The sequence below is a fragment of the Callospermophilus lateralis genome, chromosome 17, assembly GCF_048772815.1.
Source record: "Callospermophilus lateralis isolate mCalLat2 chromosome 17, mCalLat2.hap1, whole genome shotgun sequence".
Lineage (NCBI taxonomy): Eukaryota > Metazoa > Chordata > Mammalia > Rodentia > Sciuridae > Callospermophilus > Callospermophilus lateralis.
The window spans coordinates 25,894,209-25,918,164 of NC_135321.1; the positions used below are offsets into that span (position 1 = coordinate 25,894,209).

At 41.2% G+C, this 23,956-nt stretch overlaps 2 protein-coding genes across 3 annotated transcripts in view; one reads left to right on the forward strand and one right to left on the reverse strand.

The window, feature by feature from the left end:
• Positions 1-2,092, forward strand: part of Hdhd2 (haloacid dehalogenase like hydrolase domain containing 2) — a 34,088-nt gene extending 31,996 nt beyond the window's left edge. The window contains exon 7 of the mRNA XM_076837059.2: positions 802-2,092. Within this exon, the coding sequence (XP_076693174.1) occupies positions 802-905 (104 nt within the window). The 3' untranslated portion in view covers positions 906-2,092. The remainder of the gene's footprint in view (positions 1-801) is intronic.
• Positions 2,093-6,282: 4,190 nt separating this feature from the next.
• The window catches only part of Katnal2 (katanin catalytic subunit A1 like 2), a 43,934-nt gene continuing 26,260 nt past the window's right edge, over positions 6,283-23,956 (reverse strand). For both annotated transcript variants that reach the window (XM_076837044.2, XM_076837043.2), the window contains exons 13-15: positions 7,805-7,967; positions 6,938-7,040; positions 6,283-6,422 (exon numbers count right to left, since the gene is read on the reverse strand). In XM_076837044.2, coding sequence (XP_076693159.2) covers positions 6,283-6,422; positions 6,938-7,040; positions 7,805-7,967 — 406 coding nt within the window. The remainder of the gene's footprint in view (positions 6,423-6,937; positions 7,041-7,804; positions 7,968-23,956) is intronic.

The window sequence follows — 23,956 nt, forward strand, 5'->3', positions numbered from 1 at the left end:
TTAGATGTGAGGCAGACATTAAACAAGTAAATGCATTGTTGCACGCTGCCATAAATGTGGAGGCAAAGAACAATGTTCTAGGAGAGAGACAATAACAGGGAAGAGCTTTTCTGAAGGGCACTGGGGCCTGAGAAGTGTATTTAAACAGGGACCATGCACCATCTGATTCACATGTGTGAAAGCTCTCCATAACCACTGTAGTGGAATGGTTCCTCTGAGTTGGGGTGTCGAGTTGTGTGCCAGGCCCAGGAACAGCAGGCTACCTGGAATTCCAGAGTCAAGAAAGTCTGGCAGTGTTCTTGTCACCTAATGCCTACCTGCTACCCTGCCTGGCACTGCCCTGGAAGCACCCATTACTTTCCTTTCCCCACCCCCAGGCTTCCAGGGTAGATTGACAGCAGCACGTTCCAGTCACCCTCAGAGCCTACAAGGTCTCTGCCCTCCCAGATATGAACTTCTATTTAAAATCATTGATTTAATCATCCTTTCTATCTTAAGGGGTGGGGTGGGGAAGCAAAGTAATTTCATTAGCGGTGATTTGAAGGGAATCTTAACCACCATGTGACCTGTGATTGTCCCTTGTGAACAACCAGAGGACCTGTGACAACACTGAATGTGGCATTTCTTTGAACTGACTCCTTGCATCCTGAAACCTCAATAAAAGGTGCTTTAGGGGATGTGGATCCCCTAATTTACTAAGTAAATGTAAGGGTGGACCTGTGCTGGCCAGGTGCTCAGGGTGCGTGATTAATGTAGCATTTTAGCAGTAGGCTCCGTTCACTGACTTTTCCTTCATTTCAGGGAAATACAGAGCAGCAGATGAAGAAAAAATTAGTCCACCTCCCTACCTAACTTGTGAGAGTTTCCCTCATGCTGTGGACCACATTCTGCAGCATCTCCTGTGAACCCTCCTGTGAATGTGAAGCAACTTGACACGCAGCTTTCATTGTCTGGAATGGATCCCTTACCAACTTGGTGCAGCATCAGTAGCCACGAACCATTCAGAGCTGATTATGCTTTAACCCTCTTTTATTGTGCATTAATTAGAGAGAAAGGTATTGAATTGCATCCAGCTACTAAGCCTTGCTAATCTCTTTTGTTTTATTTTGTAAAAGAAGATGAGACCCGAAGAAAAGAAAAGCTGAGATTTTATGCCATTCCCTCTAAAATATTCATCAGGTTCGCAGGGCTGGGAGAGAGAAGCTCCAATGGGGAATGGTGTTCTCTGCTGTCTCCTGCTGGAAATCGGGAGGGGGATTCAGACTGTGAATAAAGTTGAATGGTGGTTTGTAAATTATAAAGTGATGCGTTGAAAGGTGCATTAGCCTCATGTTTTGAAATTGAGTTCAACTGTGAGACCTAGCCGAAGAGCCAAGTGGAGTACAAGACAGAGGCAGCAAAATGAATTGTCCTTCAGACTGTCGAGTGAATTTACTTTAACAGATGTTGAAAACTAGATTTTCTGTTGAATTCCCAGCACGGGTGACTTCCTTTCTCTTCATTAGCCAGAAATGACTAATTTAAATTTAGAACCTGATTTTAATTTAAAATAATATTTCCATTAATAACCTATTCATTGCAGATACCTATTATACTGTGTAACAGTTGTTTTGGAAATTTTATGTAAAATTAAAACTATCAGTATTTTACAGATGTTTTAATTAGACATTGTTATTAACAGGAACAGTGCAGAAACTAAAATCAAGCCTTTAATGTCTTATAGACCATGCATTTTTGAAGTTAGTGTCCACCAGGGTCCTATTAACTGTACATTTGCAAGATTTCATTATTTTTGCCTCTGACACTATGGGAAAAATCTTTTAGAAGCTATTGGGACAAATTCAAGCTTTTATGTACTTGGTTACTACAGCTGTAAAATGAAATCTCGTCTTGTAGCATGGATTATTCTTCTCATGTTAAACCCACCCAAATGAAGGGGACTAAGTAGGTAATGATTTTCCGAGTGCATTTGCATACTGTGATAATCCTGGGCCTTTGCAATTGTTTTACAGGGCTCTTGGGCATTGAATTATTAGAATGTAATTGTACATCATTGTAGTGTTCACCTTATTGAAGTGCACGCTGATGTTAATGAGCTTCGGGTTTTGATGCTTGTTTAGAGATCAGCTCGGTCTTGGATGGGAGGGAACAAAGCTAAATAAATGATAGTTGGGTGAGCACTTTTCTTGTTTTTGCAAAAGCCCCAACTTAATACTTATGTCTAGAAGCAAAAGACAGACATGGAATGACCAAGCCCCCAGGTCAGCAGGCTGTGTGGAGTGGCTGTGTGGGGTGGCTGTGAGCAGAGCTTCTGGAGTCCCACCAGCATACACCAAGCCCTCTGACCTTGAGCAAGTCACCTTACCTCACAGGCCTCCTGTCTTTATTCGTAAAACAGGGATAATGGCAGCACCTACCACACAGGGTTGCTGTCGAATATTAAATACTTGAAACACATTTAAGTATTTAGACTGGAATGGGGCAGATTAAGTGCTGTGTGTCTGCAGTGGTGCTGAACGGGTGAAGGGACTGTCTGCCAGTAAGGGGCTGTCTCTGAGAGAGTCTTCCTGAGGATTAAAGGAGATATGATGCTGCACTTGGGCAGTCTCAGGGCAAAGCTGCAGCAGGAGAAGCCCAGCATGCAGGTAGAAAGCACTGCCTGGTAGACAGGCCACAGTCAGCTTGGACTTGGACTTGTGCGCTGGAGTTAGGGATTCCTTGCCTAGGAGTTTATCAAATGTTTGCCAGTTGCCATGTGCTAACTGCTGTGCTATCCCTGATTTTTATGGGAAGTAAGCATATAAGAAGGGTTTTGCCTTGATCCTTTGTAATCAAGAGCTAAGGAGAATGCATAAGTCAGGAACACCAGGAAGACAACTCCTGTGTCTCTGATGTCTTCCCTGCCTGCAGACTGGAGCAAGGTGCAGCCTCCTTTATCCCCAGGTGGCACTTCTTATATTGCCCTTGTGTCTTCACACTTCTCTTCTCCCCACCAGACAGGACTGAGTCATTTTCTATACTTGCTGCAACACAGGCGTTCAGTTATTGAACCAATAAAACTAAATACTACAGGAATGTAATGCTGGAAGGCATAGCTGTGCGTGGGGGGGGGGGGGGGAAGCATGGAATGTTTCATTGTAGAGTTATTGCCTTAAAGATGCATATCAGGGAGGCTGCATTTGACATTTGGAAATAATGGAGTTGATATCTGGAGACAGCTTAGAGCCAAGACAAGACCTCATGATGGATCAGGAAGTTAAATAGTCGCAGGCATAGGTGAGACCTGAGCAGACATACCCGGCCCAGAGAATCGGCTTCTGCCCTTTCCTCCGTGTTTGAGATATTTATTTAACAAACATTATGGCTTGCTAAATGACCTGTCCACAGAGAGGTCCATGGAGACAAATAAAAGTCTCATCTTAGATCAAAATAGCTACAAATACTCCAAGTGTTAGTCTTAGCTGGTTATAGGCCACCTTGAGCCTCACAGAGGAAGTACAAGTAATTCAAGCATCTATAGCATTTCCTTCTCCACCCATCCCACAATTAGAGGAGGATCTTGTGGTATTGACCACAAGGACAGTGTCTGTATAATTTTTACTGTAATCCTATCCTGTGCCAGGAAAGGGACCAAGTGGCTGACACCTTGGTTCTAGAAAGGTAATGAGAATACCCACTGTCAGGAGATGGCTGTAGGGCATGCACTGTGAGTTGGTGTGCAGAGCACATGAGGCAGAGGACCGGGAGGCTCCACCACTTTCCTCGCACCTCTCCGTTGCTGAGGCTGGCTTTGAACCCAAGATCTTCCTGCCTCAGCCTCCCAAGCCACTGGGATTACAAAGCATGCACAACTGTACCCGGCTAGTTAAGAATTTTTAAAATACATTAATCTGTTTCACCAAAGGCTCTGTCTTGAGTGGTAGACACCCTTTTCATACTAGCAGTTGTTTACACAGGGCCTTGTTTGCATTATCACGCTTAGTTGGTCTAAGTCACAAAGGCCTTTTCAGCATAAATGCACAAGGCCTTTGCTGACTTTATTACACCAGCCACCAAGGCCTACTAGCTGAAAGCATGTTGCTGTCTTTAAGGAGCAGTAATGAGGCACCGAGCACCAGAAATCATTTATCAAAACAAACTGCTTATCTCTCGGTTTGAGTACCTTACATTTTCCAATGCTCACCTTCATGTCATACGCATTTAAACTGTTTGTTTCACTGGCTGATGTAGCTGAGAGAATCATATTTATATTAAATGCATGCTGGGTAAAGCATAAGGAAGACAGTGGAATGCTGCTCTGACTTCTGCGATGTCAACCTTCTAGGTGGGGAATTGAAGCATATAAAAATACATCTGACAATATACAAAGGGCTCTAACAAGTTCAAAATGGTGTGTAAGTCCTCTAAATGAGGAGTTCTGTGAAGCAAGGTATGTGCTATGGAACGAAAGTCACAAATTCTGTGAAGCAAACGCTGCTCAGATAGCTTTGACCTATGCCATTTAAAAAGAAATGTTCATTTATTCAATAGCAGCCCAGAAAGTATCACAGTCAAGGCTGATATTTGAGGAGGGTAAATGGGCAACAAAACACATGCACAAATACACGACTACCTACTATAATGAGAGATTCATATGATGACAACTAAAACCAATAAAAGGGAGGGTGGGATAATCTGGTAATTCCAGATAATCCCAGGTGCATCGGATAAGGCTTCTGATGGGAATGAAGTGTGGGAGTGAATGTGAGTTGTGCAGGCAGGTGGTCAACCTTAGTTGTTGACATTTGAGAATCAGGAGATTCAAGTGCAAATCAATTAATGGGTTTTCTAGGAAGATTAGAAGATCTGGCAATGTTGGACCAAATTCCCACATTCATCTGAGGTTGAATCATTCATTGCTGTGCCTTTCACAGTCTCCTTCATCCCCAGTTCTCCAGATCCCCGTCTGTTTTGAACCACACTCAACTTATTTTACTCATTGGGTATCAAGTTCATTGTTTCTGTGGGTGTTTGAGTCATGACCGCTTGCTTTAGAAGAAAATAGCACACACGGATAAAGTCAAATTTTTCGCCAATAGCCAACTTCCTATATAAATTTAGATATACGTGTGTGTGTGTGTGTGTGTGTGTGTGTGTATTTGTTTGTTGAGACAGAATGTTGCTAGGTTGCTGAGCCTGGCCCTGAACTCAAAATCTCCCTGCCTCCACCTCCCAAGTAGCTGATACACTTTCAATCCACTTTTCCAAAAAATAACTAGATAGACTCTATAGTACATGACACATAAATATGTATCAGTTGGTCTTTCTCAAAGCCCCAGTAAAATACGAGAAAATAAATAAAGAAGTTATAAACCCACAAGATCAACCAACAACAGAATGTCAGACGTCTGTGAATAAAAAGATGATAATTTGGATAATGGAAGGTAGACGGGGTATTGATCATTAAAATCAGCACAAAGAAAATACAACTAAAATGTATCCAGTGGAACAAACTCAAAGACTGGTCTTGGAGGCAACAGATAGCAAGGAAGAGAGGTTGAAAGCAGGTTGAAAGGTGAGCAATTGGCTAAAAGCTGATAATTGTATTTGTTGGAGTTCCAGAAACCCTTTCCTGTTGAGCAGCCAGATGACCACCCACCCCTGGGCAAGGCAGCAGTGTGGAGGGTTTCCATTATACTCTAGAAACATGGAACCATGCAAGTTAAGGCCTTAGGGACAATGGGCATGATTATAGGCCAGGATGGAACACAGGGCTGAAAATGGGGATTAGATGCAAATCTATTTACCAAGGTGCAGTTCCCCTAAGACTAGCAGGGACCAAGGGAGTAGTGAGGGAATTGAAAGTTAACCTGATTGGCCATTTAGAAAAGAATACTGATGAGTATCTGGCAGACTTGGGAATGTGTTGCAAGAAAAAAATAAAAATTAATACTTAGAAAATCTTTCTCTTCAAAATGAAGATCCCAGTTCAAAAACGAGCAATGCTACAGGATATTGTTCATCAAAATTTTATGGAGTCTAATTGTGAGAAAAGTCTCCATTGCCTGACCTAATAGCACATATACATGTAATTGAAATCTTCAATACTTTGCTGACATCTATGATGAAAAATTAATGAACATGTCTCATATTTCCAAAACAATAACTGTTGTCCAAATTAATCCAATGTTCAAGAATAATCTCCTTTTCTGTTCTAATCATGATGTTCTTTTCCCACTTGTATTAATAACCTAGAGGACCTCTGCAATTTACCTCTGTGGCCAGGTCAGGATAAGTGTGGTTTCAAACAGACTCAAACTCTCTTTGCCAAGCCAAGTATCTCGGAGTGAGGTTCTTTGCTGAAGGTTTGGTATGAGCCAGCACATCCAGAAAGTCGGCAGTGGTCACTGTTTCCAACTGGATCCCAGGAAAATGGGTGCTGTCTAGATGAAGACAATAGCAACAGCACAACCGTCAACCTCACGGCACTAAGGCTCTTGAAAGGCTAGTAGACCTTCTTTCAAGACCATGCATACTGCAGCATTCTTAATGGTTAATGCAGTACAGCAAGACTAAAGAGGACCATGGAAGAAAGTCTCTAATGTGCAACTACCTTAGCTCCTAAAGTCCAGACACCCCCCCAAATAATGACTTAAATGTATTGCTATCAAAGTATTATTTAATATTTATACAGTGCCTCAAGTGGCTCCATTCCAACATCAGTGTGTGCCAAAGAAGTAATAGCCCAAAGCCTAAGAAGTTTATCATCAGTGGGCAAAGCAGACCCCACACTAGGCACCCAAGGAGATGTTGAGTGCAGTGGGATGATTTCACCAGAGCCTGCTACAAGTGGAGAAGGCCATCAAAAACAGGCACCTGGCTCCATCTGCTGGTGAGAGTTGGAATTTTAAACAGACATTTCTCTGACAGATCACCTTCACTGTTTTCCCAGTCATACCTGAATGGTGATTTTCAAGTATACTGAAGATCTTCCTCACAGGCCTCATGGCTGCTTCCCTGCAGACCAGCTTAATGTCTGAGCCAGAGTAACCCTCAGTCTCCTGAAACAATGGCAAAGCCAGCCATTTGTCAGCAGGCAAAATGTGGGTGGCAGTTATGGTCTGACAGGCGGGACCCTCCATCCCTCGGCAAACACTGAACACAGAGTCCTGGGCGGTAATGCTGGAGGGAAAGATGCTTCTACGATGTCTAGATAACCTCAACAGTTGGGCAACAGCTTCCTAACTCCATCCAAATACACTGTAAGAGCTGGCAGAGGGCTGGGCCACCAAGCTAGTCTAACGGGGCCCTTCGGCCCAAATCCACAGTAAATCTCATGATTCCTGCCTTTGAGGAACCTCAGAGAACATTATGTTCAAATATCCACCCAAAGCAGGTAACATGGTTACAAAACTCTGAGAATGGTAACAACGGGGGAAAACAACATGTACCCAGAACTTGTCTGTTTTGAAAGACTCATTTAATCATCACCTCTGTGGCTTGTCTGCTAACCATTTTACAGATGGAGACATTGAAGTTCCAGAGTAAGTGACTTCCCTGAGGTCACAGCTAATAAGTAGCAGGGCCTGGATTTGACCATAGATTACCTCTGTCCAAATGTCATGCTATTTCCACCAGCTTGAATTACTTCTGTTTAAATGTTCCCAGGTAACAAGGAGCTGATTTTTCCATGAAGAAGAGGCCCACTGCATTGTGGGGCAGTTTGGATCTTTTCTAAGTGTCTCAAGAAAGCAGCTCCTTATGTGACCCTGTCTTAGACTGTCATGTACGCGTTGGACCCTCGACCAACATAAGGGCTGCCCACCTGGCTCAGCTTGCTGTACTCCAGCTCTGTGCGCAGCTCCAGGGCTCTGCTCTTGCTCACGGGGGGCAGCCAGTGGTGGATCATGGCCTGCCTGGCCTCTCGGCTGGGGAGATCAACCAAAATCCTCTTCTCCAGACGACGTAGCATGGCACAGTCCAGCTCCCTGAAATGGCCACAGAAACAGAGGAAGTAGGCAGGGCGGCAAACACACTTCTTAAGCAACAACTATAATTTCTGCTTTTTGCTGTTATTATTTCTTGATTTTTAATTTTTTTTCCTTTTTGGTACTGGGGATTGAGCTTGGGGTGCTTAACCATCGAGCCACACCCCTGGCCTTTTTTATTTTTTATTTTGAGTCAGGGTCTTGCTAAGTTGTTTAGGGTTTCACTAAGTTGCTCAGGGTATCACTAAGTTACTGAAGCTGGCTTTGAACTTGCCATCCTCCTGCCTTAGCCTCCCAAGCCACTGGGATTATAGGCATGCTTCACTGGGCCCTGCTGTGACAACCATATTTTCAGAACAATTTAGCACTGTAGGAAGCAATTTTGCATTTTAACTGTCACTTTACATCTGTGCCTGAGTGGATAGGACAATTATATCATGTTTGGAGACAGAACAGTGAAAGGAAGAAAAAAAGAGAGAAGGAAGAAAAAAGAGATACAGATAAAAAAGGAAGTAGAAAGAAAGAAAAATAAAAAAGAAAGAGGGAAATGGGGAAGGAGGGAAGGAGGAACGAAGGTAGAAATTTTAAAACTTCCCATGTAAAGGAGGTAATTTTAGGTGACAGTGTAGGGCAACTAACAACTAAATTGCAGTTGGAACATGAATTATTAAACCTGGTCTTGCCAGTGAGCACATTATTTCTGACAATAATTTGGGCACTCTGGGAAGTACAGTAACTCTTCCCCCAGTCTCACCCATTCTGGAGTGAACAGCCATCTCACCCCAGTGCTCTGGTGAACTCAGCACCAATATGCTCCTTCCTGGGTGCCCAGTGCCGACACGGCTCTTTGAGATTCTCACTCCTGCTGCTGTGGGACCAGGTTTACGTAATTTTGCATTTGCAAACCAATTCCCTAACTTCTTAATATGAGATTTACAAGAGAATAAAAAAGTACAGTAAAACAAGGAATATCATTATATACCTACCATCTTGATTCAACAACAGTTAACATTTTGGCGTATCTGCTTCATATTTTATCTGTGTATTCTTGCTAAATTATTTCAAAGTAAATCACATCAAGAAATACCATCCCAAAATTATTTAGGATGCATTTCTCAGATAAAAGACATTTCCTCACATAGGTACATAGTTGTGACATCTGGCAAAATTGACCCTGATTCCATAATGTGTCTATTGCTCAGTCCATACTCAGATTTCTCCAGTCATTCCAGAAATATCTTTTATAGTTTCTCCAACCTAAATCCAAAGAACATGTACTGCTTATGGTTATGTCTTTTAAATCTCTTTAACTCTAAACCAGTCTCTTTGCCCTGGTCTCTTTTTAAAAAGATCAGGCTAATTGTAGTAGGTCTCACGTTCTGGTTTTGTCTGGTATTTTTCTCATGGTGTCCTGTAAATGGTTCCTCTGTCACTGTCCTCTAAGAGGGAAGTCAGATATGCAAGCTTAGTTAGATTCAGGGTAAACATTTTTGGCAAGCATATTTTTTAGTGATGCGTTTATTCACGAGCGCATGTCACTCTGTTAGTGACGGAGGTTCTAGTAACCGACGTCATCTGGTGACGGTGAGGCTCTCCCTGATGAAGGAGGCATCTTCTCCTGGAAAGACTTAAGGATTCTACATATGAGACTTCGAGTCCACATGAATACCCAGTTCCCATCCTCTTTTAACCAGTCATTTGAGCACCTGTTAATGAGCTGTATTTGAAGTAATTATCTCATGAGAGGTTACAAGTAGTAATTTAATTTTTTATCATTCCAAATATATTATTTGGAATCATTATGGAATTGTATGGCACTATTATGTAAATTAAAATTTCTTGTTAAATGGAACTATCTGGACACTGTGGATTAGCATTTTTATTATTAATAGTTAATTCTGAGGTTGAGTCTGTGAACTCCCCCCGCCCATCCCTGGTCGTGAGGATTGAACCCAGGGGTGCTCTACCACTGAACTATACCCCCAGTGCTTTTTATATTTTATTTTGAGACAGATTTTATTAAGTTTCCAAGGCTGTCCTCTAACTTGAGATCCTCCTACCTCAGCCTACAGAGTTGCTGGGATTACTGGCCTGTGCCACCATACCCGGCTCCTATGAACTCTTTATACATTAAAATTTCAAGCTCCTAAAAGGGCAGGTTTTCTGATGTACATACTACAGAATGCCTGTGTGTTGATCCTTTGATAAGGAGTAACAATGGAAACATCACCAGATATTTGTCATTCACAAAAACACTGAGCATGTTCATTCCCCTTCTATTTTTCTTACTCTCATTCTGAATCTATGTCATGATATTTTCCTTTAAACTAGAAGAGTGAAACATACTTTCAGGGAGCATATCTGAACCCTAAATCACAGTGAGCAGATTCCTTAGAGATTGTGTCTGTTCTTCACCTGTTAGCCCTCCCACCTGACTTGAGAATCTACAGCCCAGCAGTAATGTGACCTATATCTTTTCTGCTTTACCCTGTTGGACCTCATCACACTTCAGGACCCAGGCATCTCTTCCCCTCACCATCTTTCCCTCTCCCAAGGCCAACATTTATGCTCAAGAAGAAGAGAAAACTATGCTTCACAGCAGAACATTCATGACCTTGGCTCTAATTCACAACGTGTATGTCTTTGCTTCAAATGGCTCCTCCTTGTTCACACGCAGACACCAAGAGAGATGCCATCACTTTGGATCAGTCAGTACCCCTACCACACTGACTTTTCAATATACTGAACATCACCCCTGCACATAATCAAAAGATCCGTTGTCCTTCAACTGAAGGTTGTTCCAACAGAAGGCCATCTGTGCTATAAAGGTTGGAATGGAAACACTTCATTGTTGATAAATTTTAAGATTGCACTTAAACTTGAGGGACAGTGAGCACAGTCACCTCTGCTTGCTCCTGAAACACCCAAAACAATACTGAAGGGTTTTGGAAGTAGCATAACCTACAAAAGCAAAGAAAAAGGCTATCTGGGATTCAAAGTCCGGAGGGTCTGACACAAAAAGAGAAAAATGAAATCTTCAGGATGGTGAGGTGAGAGCCCAGGATCTCTACACATGAAACACAGCGAAGGCTCACAGACCTCAGAGCCTGGCCCACTGGGCCTCTGCCCACATCTGGATAAAATGTAGCATCCCCCAGCCACATCAACAATTTACATGTACCCCAAAGCCTTGCACCTGAGCATCTGTGTCAAAACTCCAGGTACCTGCCTCAGCCCTTGGCCAGTCTGCCCTGCTCTCCCATGGGATTCCTGGAACAAGCATCACTCCAAATTTCAAATTTAGAAAGCAAATACAGAATGGCAATATGTAAATCAATGGTTGTGCAACTGATGTGATTCTGCAACCTGTATACGGGGTAAAAATGGGAGTTCATATCCCACTTGAATCAAAGGGTGAAATATGATATATCAAGAACTATGTAATGTTTTGAACAACCTACAATAAAAATTAATTTAAAAAAAAAAAGAAAGCAAATACAGTTCAAGTTTGTTTCTTCAATAACAGGAACAGTAAGTGCAGAGGACAATTTGAAGTTCAATTTGAAGCTGGTAAGAAGGCCCTGGAAGACCTGTTTTGCAAGGAGATGAAATCGGAATGACGTATCTGAGGTACGAGCATCAGCACAGACAGCATCCACTTCTTCTTGTCTCCACCTGCTGCAGAGCAACTTCTTCACAGGAAGACCAGAACGCCCTAGGAGCATCAAGTTGTGCAGAGGGAGGTGGGAAAACAATCCCTCACCATAGATGCCTGTATTGATCAACTAATGCCCTAAAGCAAGAGATTCACCTCAAAACTGCTTGTGGGCACAAAATAAGTGCAACTCTCTGACAGCCAGGCCTGATGAATGCACTTTTAATGACATCAATAATAATACAATCATAAAAGGGAGGAAATAAAGGACAAATGGAATGTACCCAGGAATCATTCTTTATGCCAATATATTTATATAAAAAATGTAACTTGTGGCAACCAGAAAATACTCCCCTTGGCTCCAGCGCTTTGATTTTTACACTAGTTATTCTGTTCTTGTGACTCCCTTCTTCTTGGCCCTTCTATCACTGAGAGGTCAGGACCACTGGCGAGCATGAGAGATAGAACATGCGTGACACAGTGAGGCTCCCACACCTCAGAGCCTGGCCACTGGGCCTCTGCCTACTGCTGGGTAAAAGGTGCAACACTTCTGGCTACATCTACAGTCTACATGGATCATTTGAGCACCTGCACCAAACCTTCAGGTACCTTCCTCAGCCTTTAGCCTGTCTCACCTGCTGGACCATGAAGTTCCTAGAATTTAGAAACCAAATATAACTGAAGTTACTTCCTTCAATCATCTACCCAAATTGGAATCATTTTTATTAAGGTCCAGAGCAAGTGCTTTGTACCCAGTAAAGGTTTTTGGTTTATTTTAATATCTGTCATCAAAAATTGCTCTTTCTGTATAATCTTATGCTACGGATTATCTATACCAATATAGGTGTTGGCTATATCTGTAGCTCATAGTTATTTGTGTTCACATCTCAGGCATTGTCTCATCTGATCAGTTTCCAAAGGCCAAGGATCGAGGACCATATGTCTTGGACTCCCCATTTCTCCACCAGGCAGCACACTCAATGGTGGCTCAAGAAGTACTTTAGAGGGATGGATGAATGAACTTTAGGTGCAGGGCTGCTGGCATTTTATAGAATGGCCTGCTTCCTCAAGTCCTGGAGTTTTTTATGAAGGTGAATATCCTTGGCTGGAGATTGGCAGCACTTCCTACTCATCCTCAGTTCCAATGAATGAGGAAAAGCCGCATCAGCTTGGGCAATGAGAATAAAACACTGTATTTTCATCTTTAGTGAAAATCATAGAAACAATGAGACTCTGAGATGATCCATCCAACACAGCTAGCTGGGCAGGGCTTCTGAAGATGATTTGAAAGATGCAAGCTCCGGAGCCTCCCTTCCCATTCTGAGCAGTGAGCTCACAACACAGGACAAGGGAATCCAGCAGAAGAGTCTGGAGCAATAAGCACAGGTGTGGCCAGTGATGCGTGGGTTAAAAGCATTGTTTTTGTGTGATGAAGAATGCAAATGATTTCTTATTACTATAATATCAATTAAAAAGATAGTTTCCCCAATTACTGTTGCCATAAAATTTATTCCCAATAATTGAGGGAAAAACATTTGAAGGCTTTGTTTCCAGTAAAAAAGGTGAACTAGATACCCATAAATCCCCCATTAGGCTTATCATCCCAGCAGCTAGGGAGGCTGAGGCAGGAGAATCTCAGGTTCAAAGTCAGCAACTTAGCAAGGCCCTAAGCAACTCGGCAAGATCCTGTCTCTAAACAAAATATAAAAAGGGGATTAGGATGTGTCTCAGTGGTTAAGTGCCCCTGGGTTCAATCCCTGGTACTAAAAATAAAAATAAAAAATAAGTCCCTCATTATAAAGTCCCCTGCAAAGTTCAGTTAATTACAGGAAACATTTTTTTTTTCCAATGCACAACAGTCCACAGGAGGCAGGGCCCAAATTCTCAAGAGCCAAAAATGAAGAGGCAGAAAATCAGAATTGAGCAGTTGATGTTGAAGCTATGGCTGATTTGGAGATGTTTGCCTCGTGATTATTAAAAAAAAAAAAAAATGGGCTTAGTTTCAAAGGCTTAGAAGGCCTTGGGCCAATTTAATATGGGAAGTGGAGTCAAAGCCACCACATAAAGCAAAAGCCCAGGAAGGCACAGGCCATGGAAGGACATCTCCCCATTAGCAATGGAAGGCATCAGGGAAACTGGCCTTGGGCTGGGAAGGCTTCTCGGAGGGTCCAGCATCTCAGGCCTGCCCGCACTGCCATGGCCCAAAAGGTCTGAAGCTGAGAGATTAGTTTAAGTGGTTCTAACACTGACACAGTCCAAAAAATTGACCTCCATAAGGGACAGGGGGAGAGTCCACTTCATTAAAGTGAGCTCACCATCCAAAATGACAACACACACAACCAACACCACAAATGAGAGTCAACAGAAAAAAAACAATGGAAATGCACTCCACCAGTGCAGAGTATAAAATAAGCTATATTTAAAATGCATGAAGAGGTAAAAGAGGGAATTCAAAATATGAAAAAAAGACTTTCACTTCTGGACATGACAGAGGGGTCCCTTCTGGAAGCTCTAGTCCATCCTCAGACAACTAAAATCCCTGGACTTTGCACACAAATAACAGAGGAAGATAATAGAAGGTGAAAAGAGGTCAAGGACCTTGGCACTTAAGAAACGACTTGGCAGTGAGGGCCCTGGTCTCTTTTTGTTTGTTTGTTTTGCTTTTTAAAATATGTGGGGAGCCATTCTCACTGGGAGACTCCCAGTTTGGGTCTGAGGTGTTCTGGCTAACTCTGTCGGAGCTTTCCCGGCCCTCTCCTGATGAGAGAGCCCGTCCATGTGGGGATGTGACTGACCACTGACCCCAGGGGCCCAATCACTGACCCTGACCTTGGAGTTCGGCCCCCCTCAACCTTCATTGGATGGAATTCTCCCCTGAATTTCTTGTTCCCCAATAAAAGGCTACTCCCTGGCGTGCTCTCTCTCTCTCTCTCCTGCTAGCCCTGAGTAATCCTTGCTGCCCTGCCGGGCGGTTAGAGGTGGAAACCAGAGAGGGGAGCCGTCTCGGACCTGGTCATAGAAAAAGGTAACTGAGTCTGTGTGTTTATTTTGATCTCACTAGCTAACTTTTATGCCAAGAACCTCATTAATGAAACCAATGCGCTGGCCGCATGGTGGAATATATCCCTAATATGTTCTGGAGAAACATATAACTTGGAACTCAGATAAAAATATCCCAAGAAAAGAACTGTTCTCCCTTTCCATAAGACCAGGAAAAGGAGATCTAGCAGATAGAAAACCTTTCTATAATACCTGCTCTAATCCAGTCCAACACCAAAGGCACCCCTCATCCACTTTGGAGCATCAAGGGACCAAGCTGAGGGTTGAGACGTGGGAACAGGGAGGAATAGGTTTATCAGATGGAAACCATATTAAAACCTTCCAGAAAAAGTAAATTCAAATAAATTCTGATGCCATCATACAGTGAAATTCTATGTGGGATTAAGTAGGTTTTCAGAGTTGTCCACAATATCTCAAGCCTAGAAAAAAAAAAAAAAAACAGCCAGAGAGCAACATTCTATCCACACACAGCACAATCACATTTCTGTTAGTGGATGTGTATTCTACACATATCCATGCACACACCAAAAAGAGTATGGAAGGATTTATATTATTCTCAGGGTGTAGTTACAGGACTATTCACTTTCAAAAAAATACTAACATACATAATGAATATGTTTTACTTTAATAAATATGAATATGTTTTACTTTAAATAAATAGAACAATAAAACATTTTCCCTCTTGGGAAAATGAAGTTACCACAGAAGGATACACAGGCAATAAAAACAACTAACCAAACCATTTTCACCAGAAGTATAGAACACAAACATAATAAGGCTTGTCATGGTGAAATTATTAGTATTTTTTATTAGTTCTCAAATTTTCTATCAAAGACTTGAGAAATGTTATAATTTTTAAAGTTTGTTTTTTTTTTTAATTTATGGTTCACACATCAGTCTGCATCCTATTAAGAGGAAAAAGCGAGGTCAGAGTGGGCCAGTTAGGAAGCTATTTGGATCTGATGGAATCAAACAAACTGAGCAAGGATGAATGGGGCCAGGCAAAGCCACACATTAGAAACTTCTTTCTGGTCAGTCATCTGCTGCCCCACTGGACCTCCCAAATCCTGCCACTCCTTTGTCCTGGTTGTATCAGTAACACCTGGAGCCATACATAGAAAATCATGGACTTGATGTGATGGTGGGACAATTTCCAGAAAAAACAATCTGACCACTGTAAGCACAAAAATGCTGCAAAAGATGAAACCTTGGTCAAGGACTGAAAGCAATTGTATCAACAGATATTTCCATCAGGCTGGAGAGCATTAACATAAATCCATGTCCCCCGAAGGGTTGTAAAGAAGCACTGGTCTTCCGAGTTGGTCCATAATAAAGAATTTGGGGACAAATAAGTGTGAGGTGTGAAAAGTACTGCTTTATCCTTTCTCATTTTGGGAGAGTCACAATGCACTGTGGCATCTTGAAGACACACAGCCACGTGTTGCAGGAAGCCAGCTGAACTTTTGAAGTTGGCATCTCCGGAACGTAACAAACATATGGGTAGACCCTGTTTTTGGCATGGTGCTTACCGACCACACTTGGAGACTGTTGATCCAGTCAAGGCTCAAGGCTAACAGGTAGGACCTAAGAAGGCACAGCTTCTCCTGGAGCCCAGAAAAGCCTGGTGATTGTGGAAAGAACCAGGGATCTGTCTACTGACGTCTCCGATTGCAGGCATGTCTTAGCATGGAAATATGTTAACAACGAGGGAGTCCCTAGGCCAGTTTACACAGGTGAGAGAAAGGCAGCTAGGTTGGCGATATTCCTTGGGGTGCTTCAAATCTGACTGAACAATGAGTAAGTAGAAGTCAGGCAGTAATGCATGGGGTCGAGAGGCCACTGCTCCCCAAGGTTCCCCCAAACACACCAAGACAATTCCACTCTCAGTGCAGTTATCTCTTGGCTCTCATACTTTCTCCTAAAAGTTAGAAGAAAGTTCTCTTTTGGTTTTTTGATCCAGTGCTTGATCATACCAAGTATCTGATTTTTAAGAGTGTTCCTGAAGTTTCTAGCTCTTTTCCAGTGCTACCATGCTTCACACCTTATTTGTACAAACTACCGGAGAGTTAAATAGACATCTAAAGATGGCATTTGCCTTAATGGCCTATTCAGTACTTGGTTTCCCTCTGGACTCCCAGGCCTGAGTTTGTGAATATTCAACAATCAAGGCTGGTCAAATTAGCCCTAATTGTGCTCACTAAATCCCTTACGTGGCTATTACTTTAAGTGGTAATATTAAAGATGCAACATTTGTTATGTCTCTTATAGCTTATTTACATATCAGATGACACAGATGGGCTGTTATTTCTTGCCTCCTTGCCCTCTCTGAAATGCTGCAGACGTGGGAGGACTCTCTACTCAGAAGAGAAAAAGGCCGAGAACAGGAGAAACGACTGCAGAGAACAGGAGAAACGACTGGCCCTTTGAGACAGATGGATGTCTCCAGGGACAACAGCAAGTAAGCAAGCAGGGAGGGAGAGCCTAGTGTCCTCCAAGGAGCTACAGATGAGAACCAGTATGGACGGGAAGTATTTCCTTTGGGATTTTAAGGTTGAGTCTTTACATACTCTGATATGGTTTGGTTATTTTCCTGCAGGACAGGCTACTTGAATCAGGTAAGTCTCTCCCCCCATCTAAGACCCTGAAGCCAAGAAATAGTCTGTTTCTATATTCTTGATAAAGCATATCTGTTCTTCATAAAATCTTTCCTTAGAGAAGGACTTTGGCAATATGTCACAAGGGATATTTTAAAAATAATCTAAACCCTTTCATGGGTAATCTAACTTCCCGATGTCTATCCTAACAAAATAGCCAGGACTGTATTCAAAGGTTTTTATGCAAGGAAGTTCATTTCAGTGTTATTTATAATAAAGTTTGGGAGTATCATATATGTTCAACAGGAAAGGAATGATTAACTAAATTATGGTATATTCACTTGTGGGAATTTTGGGCAGCCATTACAAAATCCAATTTTCAAGGATTATTTAATGACATCGAAAATGTTCTTACTATAAAGTTAAGTAATGAAAGAAGGACACTAGTGGGAATGCAAAACTGTACATCCTCTACGGAGAGAAATTTGGCAGCCTCTACCGTAATTTCATACACATTAACCCTTGGCCCAGAAATTCTACTTTCAGAAACCTACCCCAAAGACAAACTGGCAAATACACAAAGTGATATGCACACTTACACAATGAAGAATTTTCTTTAAGAGCAAAAGAGTAGGAATAAGCCAGATGCCCATTATTAGTTAACTAATGAGATAAATTATCATATACACAAAATGGATCACAATGCAGCCATCAATGGAGTAAGGAAGAACTTGTGCACTTATCTGGAACCATCTCCAAAATATTTTGATTTTGTATTAAGAGGAAAAAATCAAGATAGAACAATTTGTATAACATGTTGAATTTTGCTTAAGAAAACCAGGTTCAGTTATTTAATGGGATTCTTTAAAAAACTTGAAAGATTAGCTGTGAAACTTGTGACAACTTTCCTCTATGTACTTCCTGGCAATTCTTTCCATGAGTTCAATGATTATCAACTGGGGTGATTTTTCCATCAGGGACCTGATAATGTCTGGTGATGTATCTTGGTTGTCACAACCCAGGGAGCTTCTAGTGGGTAGAATCTGGGGACACTTCTACACATTCTACAACCACAGAACAGCCTTCATGACAAAGAGTTATCTGTCTCAATTGTCAGCCATGCAGAGATTGATAAAGCCCACCTTAGCTCTTCCTCTCAATTAGGCCAGGTTTGTACCATTTTCCTCATCAGAATGTTACTGTCAGCTGGAGATGGTGGCCCATGCCTGAAATCCCAGTGGCATGGGAGCCTGAGGCAGGAGGATCATAAGGTCAAAGGCAGCCTCAGCGACTTAGTAAGAACCTAAGCAACTTAGCAAAACTGTCTCTAAATAAAAAATTTAAAAAGGGCTTGGGATGTGGCTCGGTTGGTTATGTGCCCTTGGGTTCAATCCCCAGTACCAAAAAAAAAAAAAAGAAAGAAAGAAAGAAAGAAAGAAAGTTACTCTCATGATAACATTTAAATTAAACTGAGGAACTCAAGATATATACACAAAATTTATAGTATATATATGTGCACACAGTGATCATTAATTTTAGTAATACTGTTCAGAACTAAACTTTTCATAATTAGAAAAAAGGTTCACATATTATATTCAGATATAATCTTATATCTGAATGGGAAATACCCCAAATTGGGGTTCTATTGTTAAATTAAAAGGAGGCATTAATTTCTGTCCCAGCAGCATGGGGGCAAACAAGTTAGTCTCTAGAGCCCCACTGTTTGCTGGGCTCGTCACCAGCCACATGTGGCTATTTGGTACTTGAAGAGTGGCTAGGCCAAACTCAAACATGTTCAAAGTATAAAATATACACCAGATATCAAAGATTTAGTATGGAAAACAAAAAAGTAAAATATGGCAACAATGTCTATATTTATTATATAATTAAATTGATATTTTGGATATATTGAGCTAAGTAAAATGTTTTCACTTTTCTATTCGTGTGGCCACTATAAAATGTGAAGTGTACACGCGCCTTGAATCCCATTTCTATTAGACAATGCTACCGTGAAATAACCCAGGACAGGTCCTCTGAAAAGCCCCAGCTGGGGGAGTGGGGCAGACATTGGAAGTTCAGCAAAAGTAGAAAGAAATAGAACAACAAAAAAGTTCAGAGGGGCTGGGGATGTGGCTCAAGCGGTAGTGCGCTTGCCTGGCATGCATGCGGCTCAGGTTCCAGCCTCAGCACCACATACAAACAAAGATGTTGTGTCCACCGAAAAACTAAAAAATAAATATTAAAAAATTCTCTCTCTCTCTCTTAAAAAAAAAAAAAAAAGTTCAGAAACTAAGGGAAAAAGGGAGGCAAGAGGAAGGGGAAGAGGGAGAACAGGAAAAAGGGTAGGTGGGGAGACTTATTACCGTGAAAATGAAGTCACTCATGTCAAGTCCTAACAAAGAAGAAATAAATAAAGCCAGGAAGTTTTGGAGGAAGCCATCTCGTGCCTGTGTGCCTGATACCAAGAAATATTCACAAAAGATGTCAGAACCAGAACCTTGCCCAAAGGCCACCCAACCTTACACAAAGAACACTTCTGCAAGGACATCCGCCAGCAACTGACTGTTCAATCTTGAACTGACACCACCCTTGTTATTGATCCTTGAACACTCTTTTAAAAATATATTTTATTTATTTATTTATTTTTATGCAGTGCTAAGGATAGAACTCAGTGCCTCACACATGCTAGGCAAGCACACTACCGCTGAACTACAGTTCCAGCCCCTTTGAGCAGTCTTATAAATCCTGTGGCCAAGGATTCTTGGATCCTGATATGGTGTAATCCTCCTCCTGTGCCTTTATAAACTTCCCCTTGCCTCAACTCCTTGGAATTTCACATATGCACATAGTTGACTATGTGCTCCTACTGCAGAGTGCTACTGCTCCCAAATAAACTTACTAATATTTGCTGAAATTTTCTTTGTATGTTATTTAGGTTGACAGAGGGAAGGAACTCATGGCCATGGCTGGAAGAAAATACTTGCAATATATCTGGTAAAGGACTTGTATCCAGAGTATATTTACTCAAAGAAAGAAAGAAAGAAAGAAATTTTTACATAAACAAAAAATTTGAAAAAAAAAACATTTCTCCAAAGAAGATGTGCAATTGAACAATAACTACATGAAAAGATGCTCAATGCCATTAGTCATCATGGAAATAATGCAATCAAAAGCACAAGATACCACTTTTCATCCACTTGGATGACTGTACTATACTCAAAAAGACAGAAAATAACATGCATTCATGAGGATGGGGAGAAATTGGAATCCTCATCCATTGCAACGGGGAATGTGAAATGGTGCAGCCACTTTGGAAACAGTCTGCAGTTCCTCAAATGATTAAACATAGTTACCACATGACCCAATAATTCCATGCATAGGTATAAAACAGGCAAATCTATAGAGACAGAAAATAGATTGGTGGTTGCTTAGTGCTGGGGGTCGAGGAAGAATGGGGCAATGGCTAATGGGTAGAGTTCCTTTTGGGGGCAAAGAAAACTTGGTTTAAAATTGATTGTGGTAATGGTTTTAAAAATCCTATAAATACACCATAGCCAAGCACCACATAACGATGTTTCAGACAATGGTGGGCTGCATGTATGACAGTAGCCCCAGGAGAGTGTAATTGAGCTGAAAATTCCCACTGTCATGTGATGTCATCATATTATCGTGTGATTCAATACTCATGTGCTTATGGTGATGCCGGTGTAGACAAGCCTACTCCATTGCCAGTCATATAAAATAGAGCACGTAATATTACAAACAGTAGTCAGTACTTGCTAATGATAATAAATTTACTGATTTACGTATTTAACATTCTATACTTTCTTGGTACTGGGGATTGAACCCAGGGATGCTTAACCACTGAGTCACATCCTCAGCCCTTTTGTATTTTATTTAGAGACAAGGTCTCACTGAGTTGTTTAAGGCCTTGCCAAGTTGCTGAGGCAGGAGAATCACGGCTTTGAACTTGTGCGCCACTGTGTATGGCTCTATACTTGTTATTATTATTTTTGAGTTTATTCCTTCTACTTTTTTTTTTAAACTTTGCTGAAAGTAATGTGTTGTTTCATAGATAGCCGCCATAAACATCTCTCATTTGCCAGGTCTCCCAATTGCATCCAGAGCCACACTGAATGATTGACCTAGGTTTGTGTAGTACACTCAATGACATTCATACAAAGACAAAATCACCTAATTTTGCATTTCTCACAACATAATGACGTGGTTGTACTTAACACCATTAGACTATTCCCTTTAAATGGGTGAATTGTGCAGTATGTGAGTTATAGGTTAATAAAGTTTTTTTAAAAACTCACAAAACTAATGGAGTTATACCACACAAGCCATGAAATCATAGTGATAACAGAGGGAGGGAGGGAAGGAGAAGCTTATGGCTGATCCATTAGTCACTGAGCTAAGGTATCACCTTGAAGCTCTAAAAATCAAAGAGGAATGATGTTGCTTTTCTAGTATGAACTATACTGCAAGGTAATCAAGTAACCCAGCTGATGAGGGGAAGTTCTTGTTGTAGAGAATAATTCCACCTATCCAGCAGAAGGGATAACAGAATCACATCCAGAGTGAAATAATGGATTCTGACAAAGACCATCAGTGGATACTGAATCATCAATAGGAATAGCAGAGGAGCCAGATGGACACACCTGTGCCCCCAGGCCAGTCTCAGCAAAGCCAAAAGTGGAGGAACCAGCCATTGCAGACCTCTGGACAGACGCAATGTGATGTACACTGCGTTGCCTATGAAGTAGGTTTGCCCAAAAAAGCCTATTAATGCTGAATCTAATCAATCTAGTTTTTAGTCTAGAGTAATTACAGGGATAAGAAGAACAGCTAACTACTACCATGAGGATTCAATGAGCCAAATCTAGGAAGTGTGGACATTCTGCAGGACAATCTCCCCAGCATTCAACAAGCCAATGGCAAATGGCACATGGGGAGTGAAGTCTGTTTTAGATTAAAAGAGATTGAAGAGAACAACCAATTACAAAGTGCAAATGTGTTTGGTACCAGTTCAGTAACTCAACTGAAAAAAGACATTTTCGAAACATACCCATCCCAGTGGACTCTCACCGGTCACCTAAGGCTTAGTAAAGTGGTTATGTTCAGTCCCATCCCAAATGGATGAAGGAGATTCCCTCCCTAAAGAATTCCATTCATCAAATCTCATTTATCAATTATAACAAATTTAGTTTAAAGATCTTAATTGGCTTTGAGATTCCAGGTAACATATCATAAAATATAGTAAGTGTTCCAGTGAGCTCAGCAGAAGGGGCTGATTTTTACAGACAAAGGTTGAAGAAAGCAGAAACAAAGAATGAAAAGTGGATTGATCATTTCAAAATCACATTTTTTTGTTTCTTTTTGTAAAGTAGAGATGGGGAGCAGAACAATAGGAAAGCAAATGGTTAATATCATGTTACTTCAATTATTTTTAAAATTGTTTTTGTTCTTTTTTTAATATTTATTTTTTAGTTGTATACAATACCTTTATTTTGTTTATTTATTTTTATGTGGTACTGAGGATCGAACCCAGGGCCTCGCATGTGGTAGCAAAGCGCTGTACTGCTGAGCCACAACCCCAGCCCTTACTTCAATTTTTTTTAAGTATTAAAGCAAATTAATTTCATTCTTATACCAATCAAAATTGTCTAGCTTGGGAATTTGGGTTAGTATCTCTATCTCTTGATTTCTCAAAAGGGCAGATTTCAGCTCGGTTCCAGTTTGGTGACTTGGAATTAGCATGGGTGACTATTTTGATTTTTAGTCTGGTCTGTTTAGATCCTTCCTTGCAGGAGTTTAGTCCAAAACAATAGCTTACAGTAATTTTTACTTAAACTGATATTTAAATGACAGTTCTCTGTCTAACTTCACCTTAATATTGTGTGTAAATATTGATACATCTTCAAAATGTAAAATTCAAAATTTTCTATTGCTTTCTATGTGAACATAATACCACACTGCTTATTTTCTTTAACTGACATGAGTGGCTTCCTTTGCTATCAGAACAGAACCTGTTCTACAGCCACTGGGTCACTGCTGTGAGTACCACTCTTGTCATGAGGGCAAAGCCTCTGCCACTTGAGAGAATAATGTTTATTTTCTTCTGGTTTTTTTTTTTTTTTTTTTTACATTTTGAAAATAACTGCTCAACACCTGAGCAAAATAAAGTCTTATAAATGCATAGGGAGGTGGAGCCAATTTTAAATTATGAATACATTTTAAACAATAGATTGCATGTGAATGCCATGATTTCTTCTCAGTGAATTCTTGTTTGGGATCCCAGATGATCAGCATATACTATGAAAGAGTTTTCTCTTTTTATCTTTTAATGTGGAAAAAGAGATAGGGAGGGAGAGCAGGTGGGCAGGTAGAGGCAGAGTCACAAGTCCCAGCTCAGTTACAACATTGCTGTTGACTTCGAGTAGATTGACCTCTCTTGATGTTGGTCCCCCTCTGAGAATGGGAAAAGCAACATTTCCTTTACCTGTCTCCTGCCTCACCTGTGGCTCTTACAAAAAAAAGTATGTGAAAATATTCTTAAAACTATAAAGGGGGTGCTGAGGATGTGGCTCAAGCGGTAGTGCGCTCGCCTGGCATGAGTGTGGCCCAGGTTCGATCCTCAGCACCACATACAAAGATGTTGTGTCCACCGAAAATTT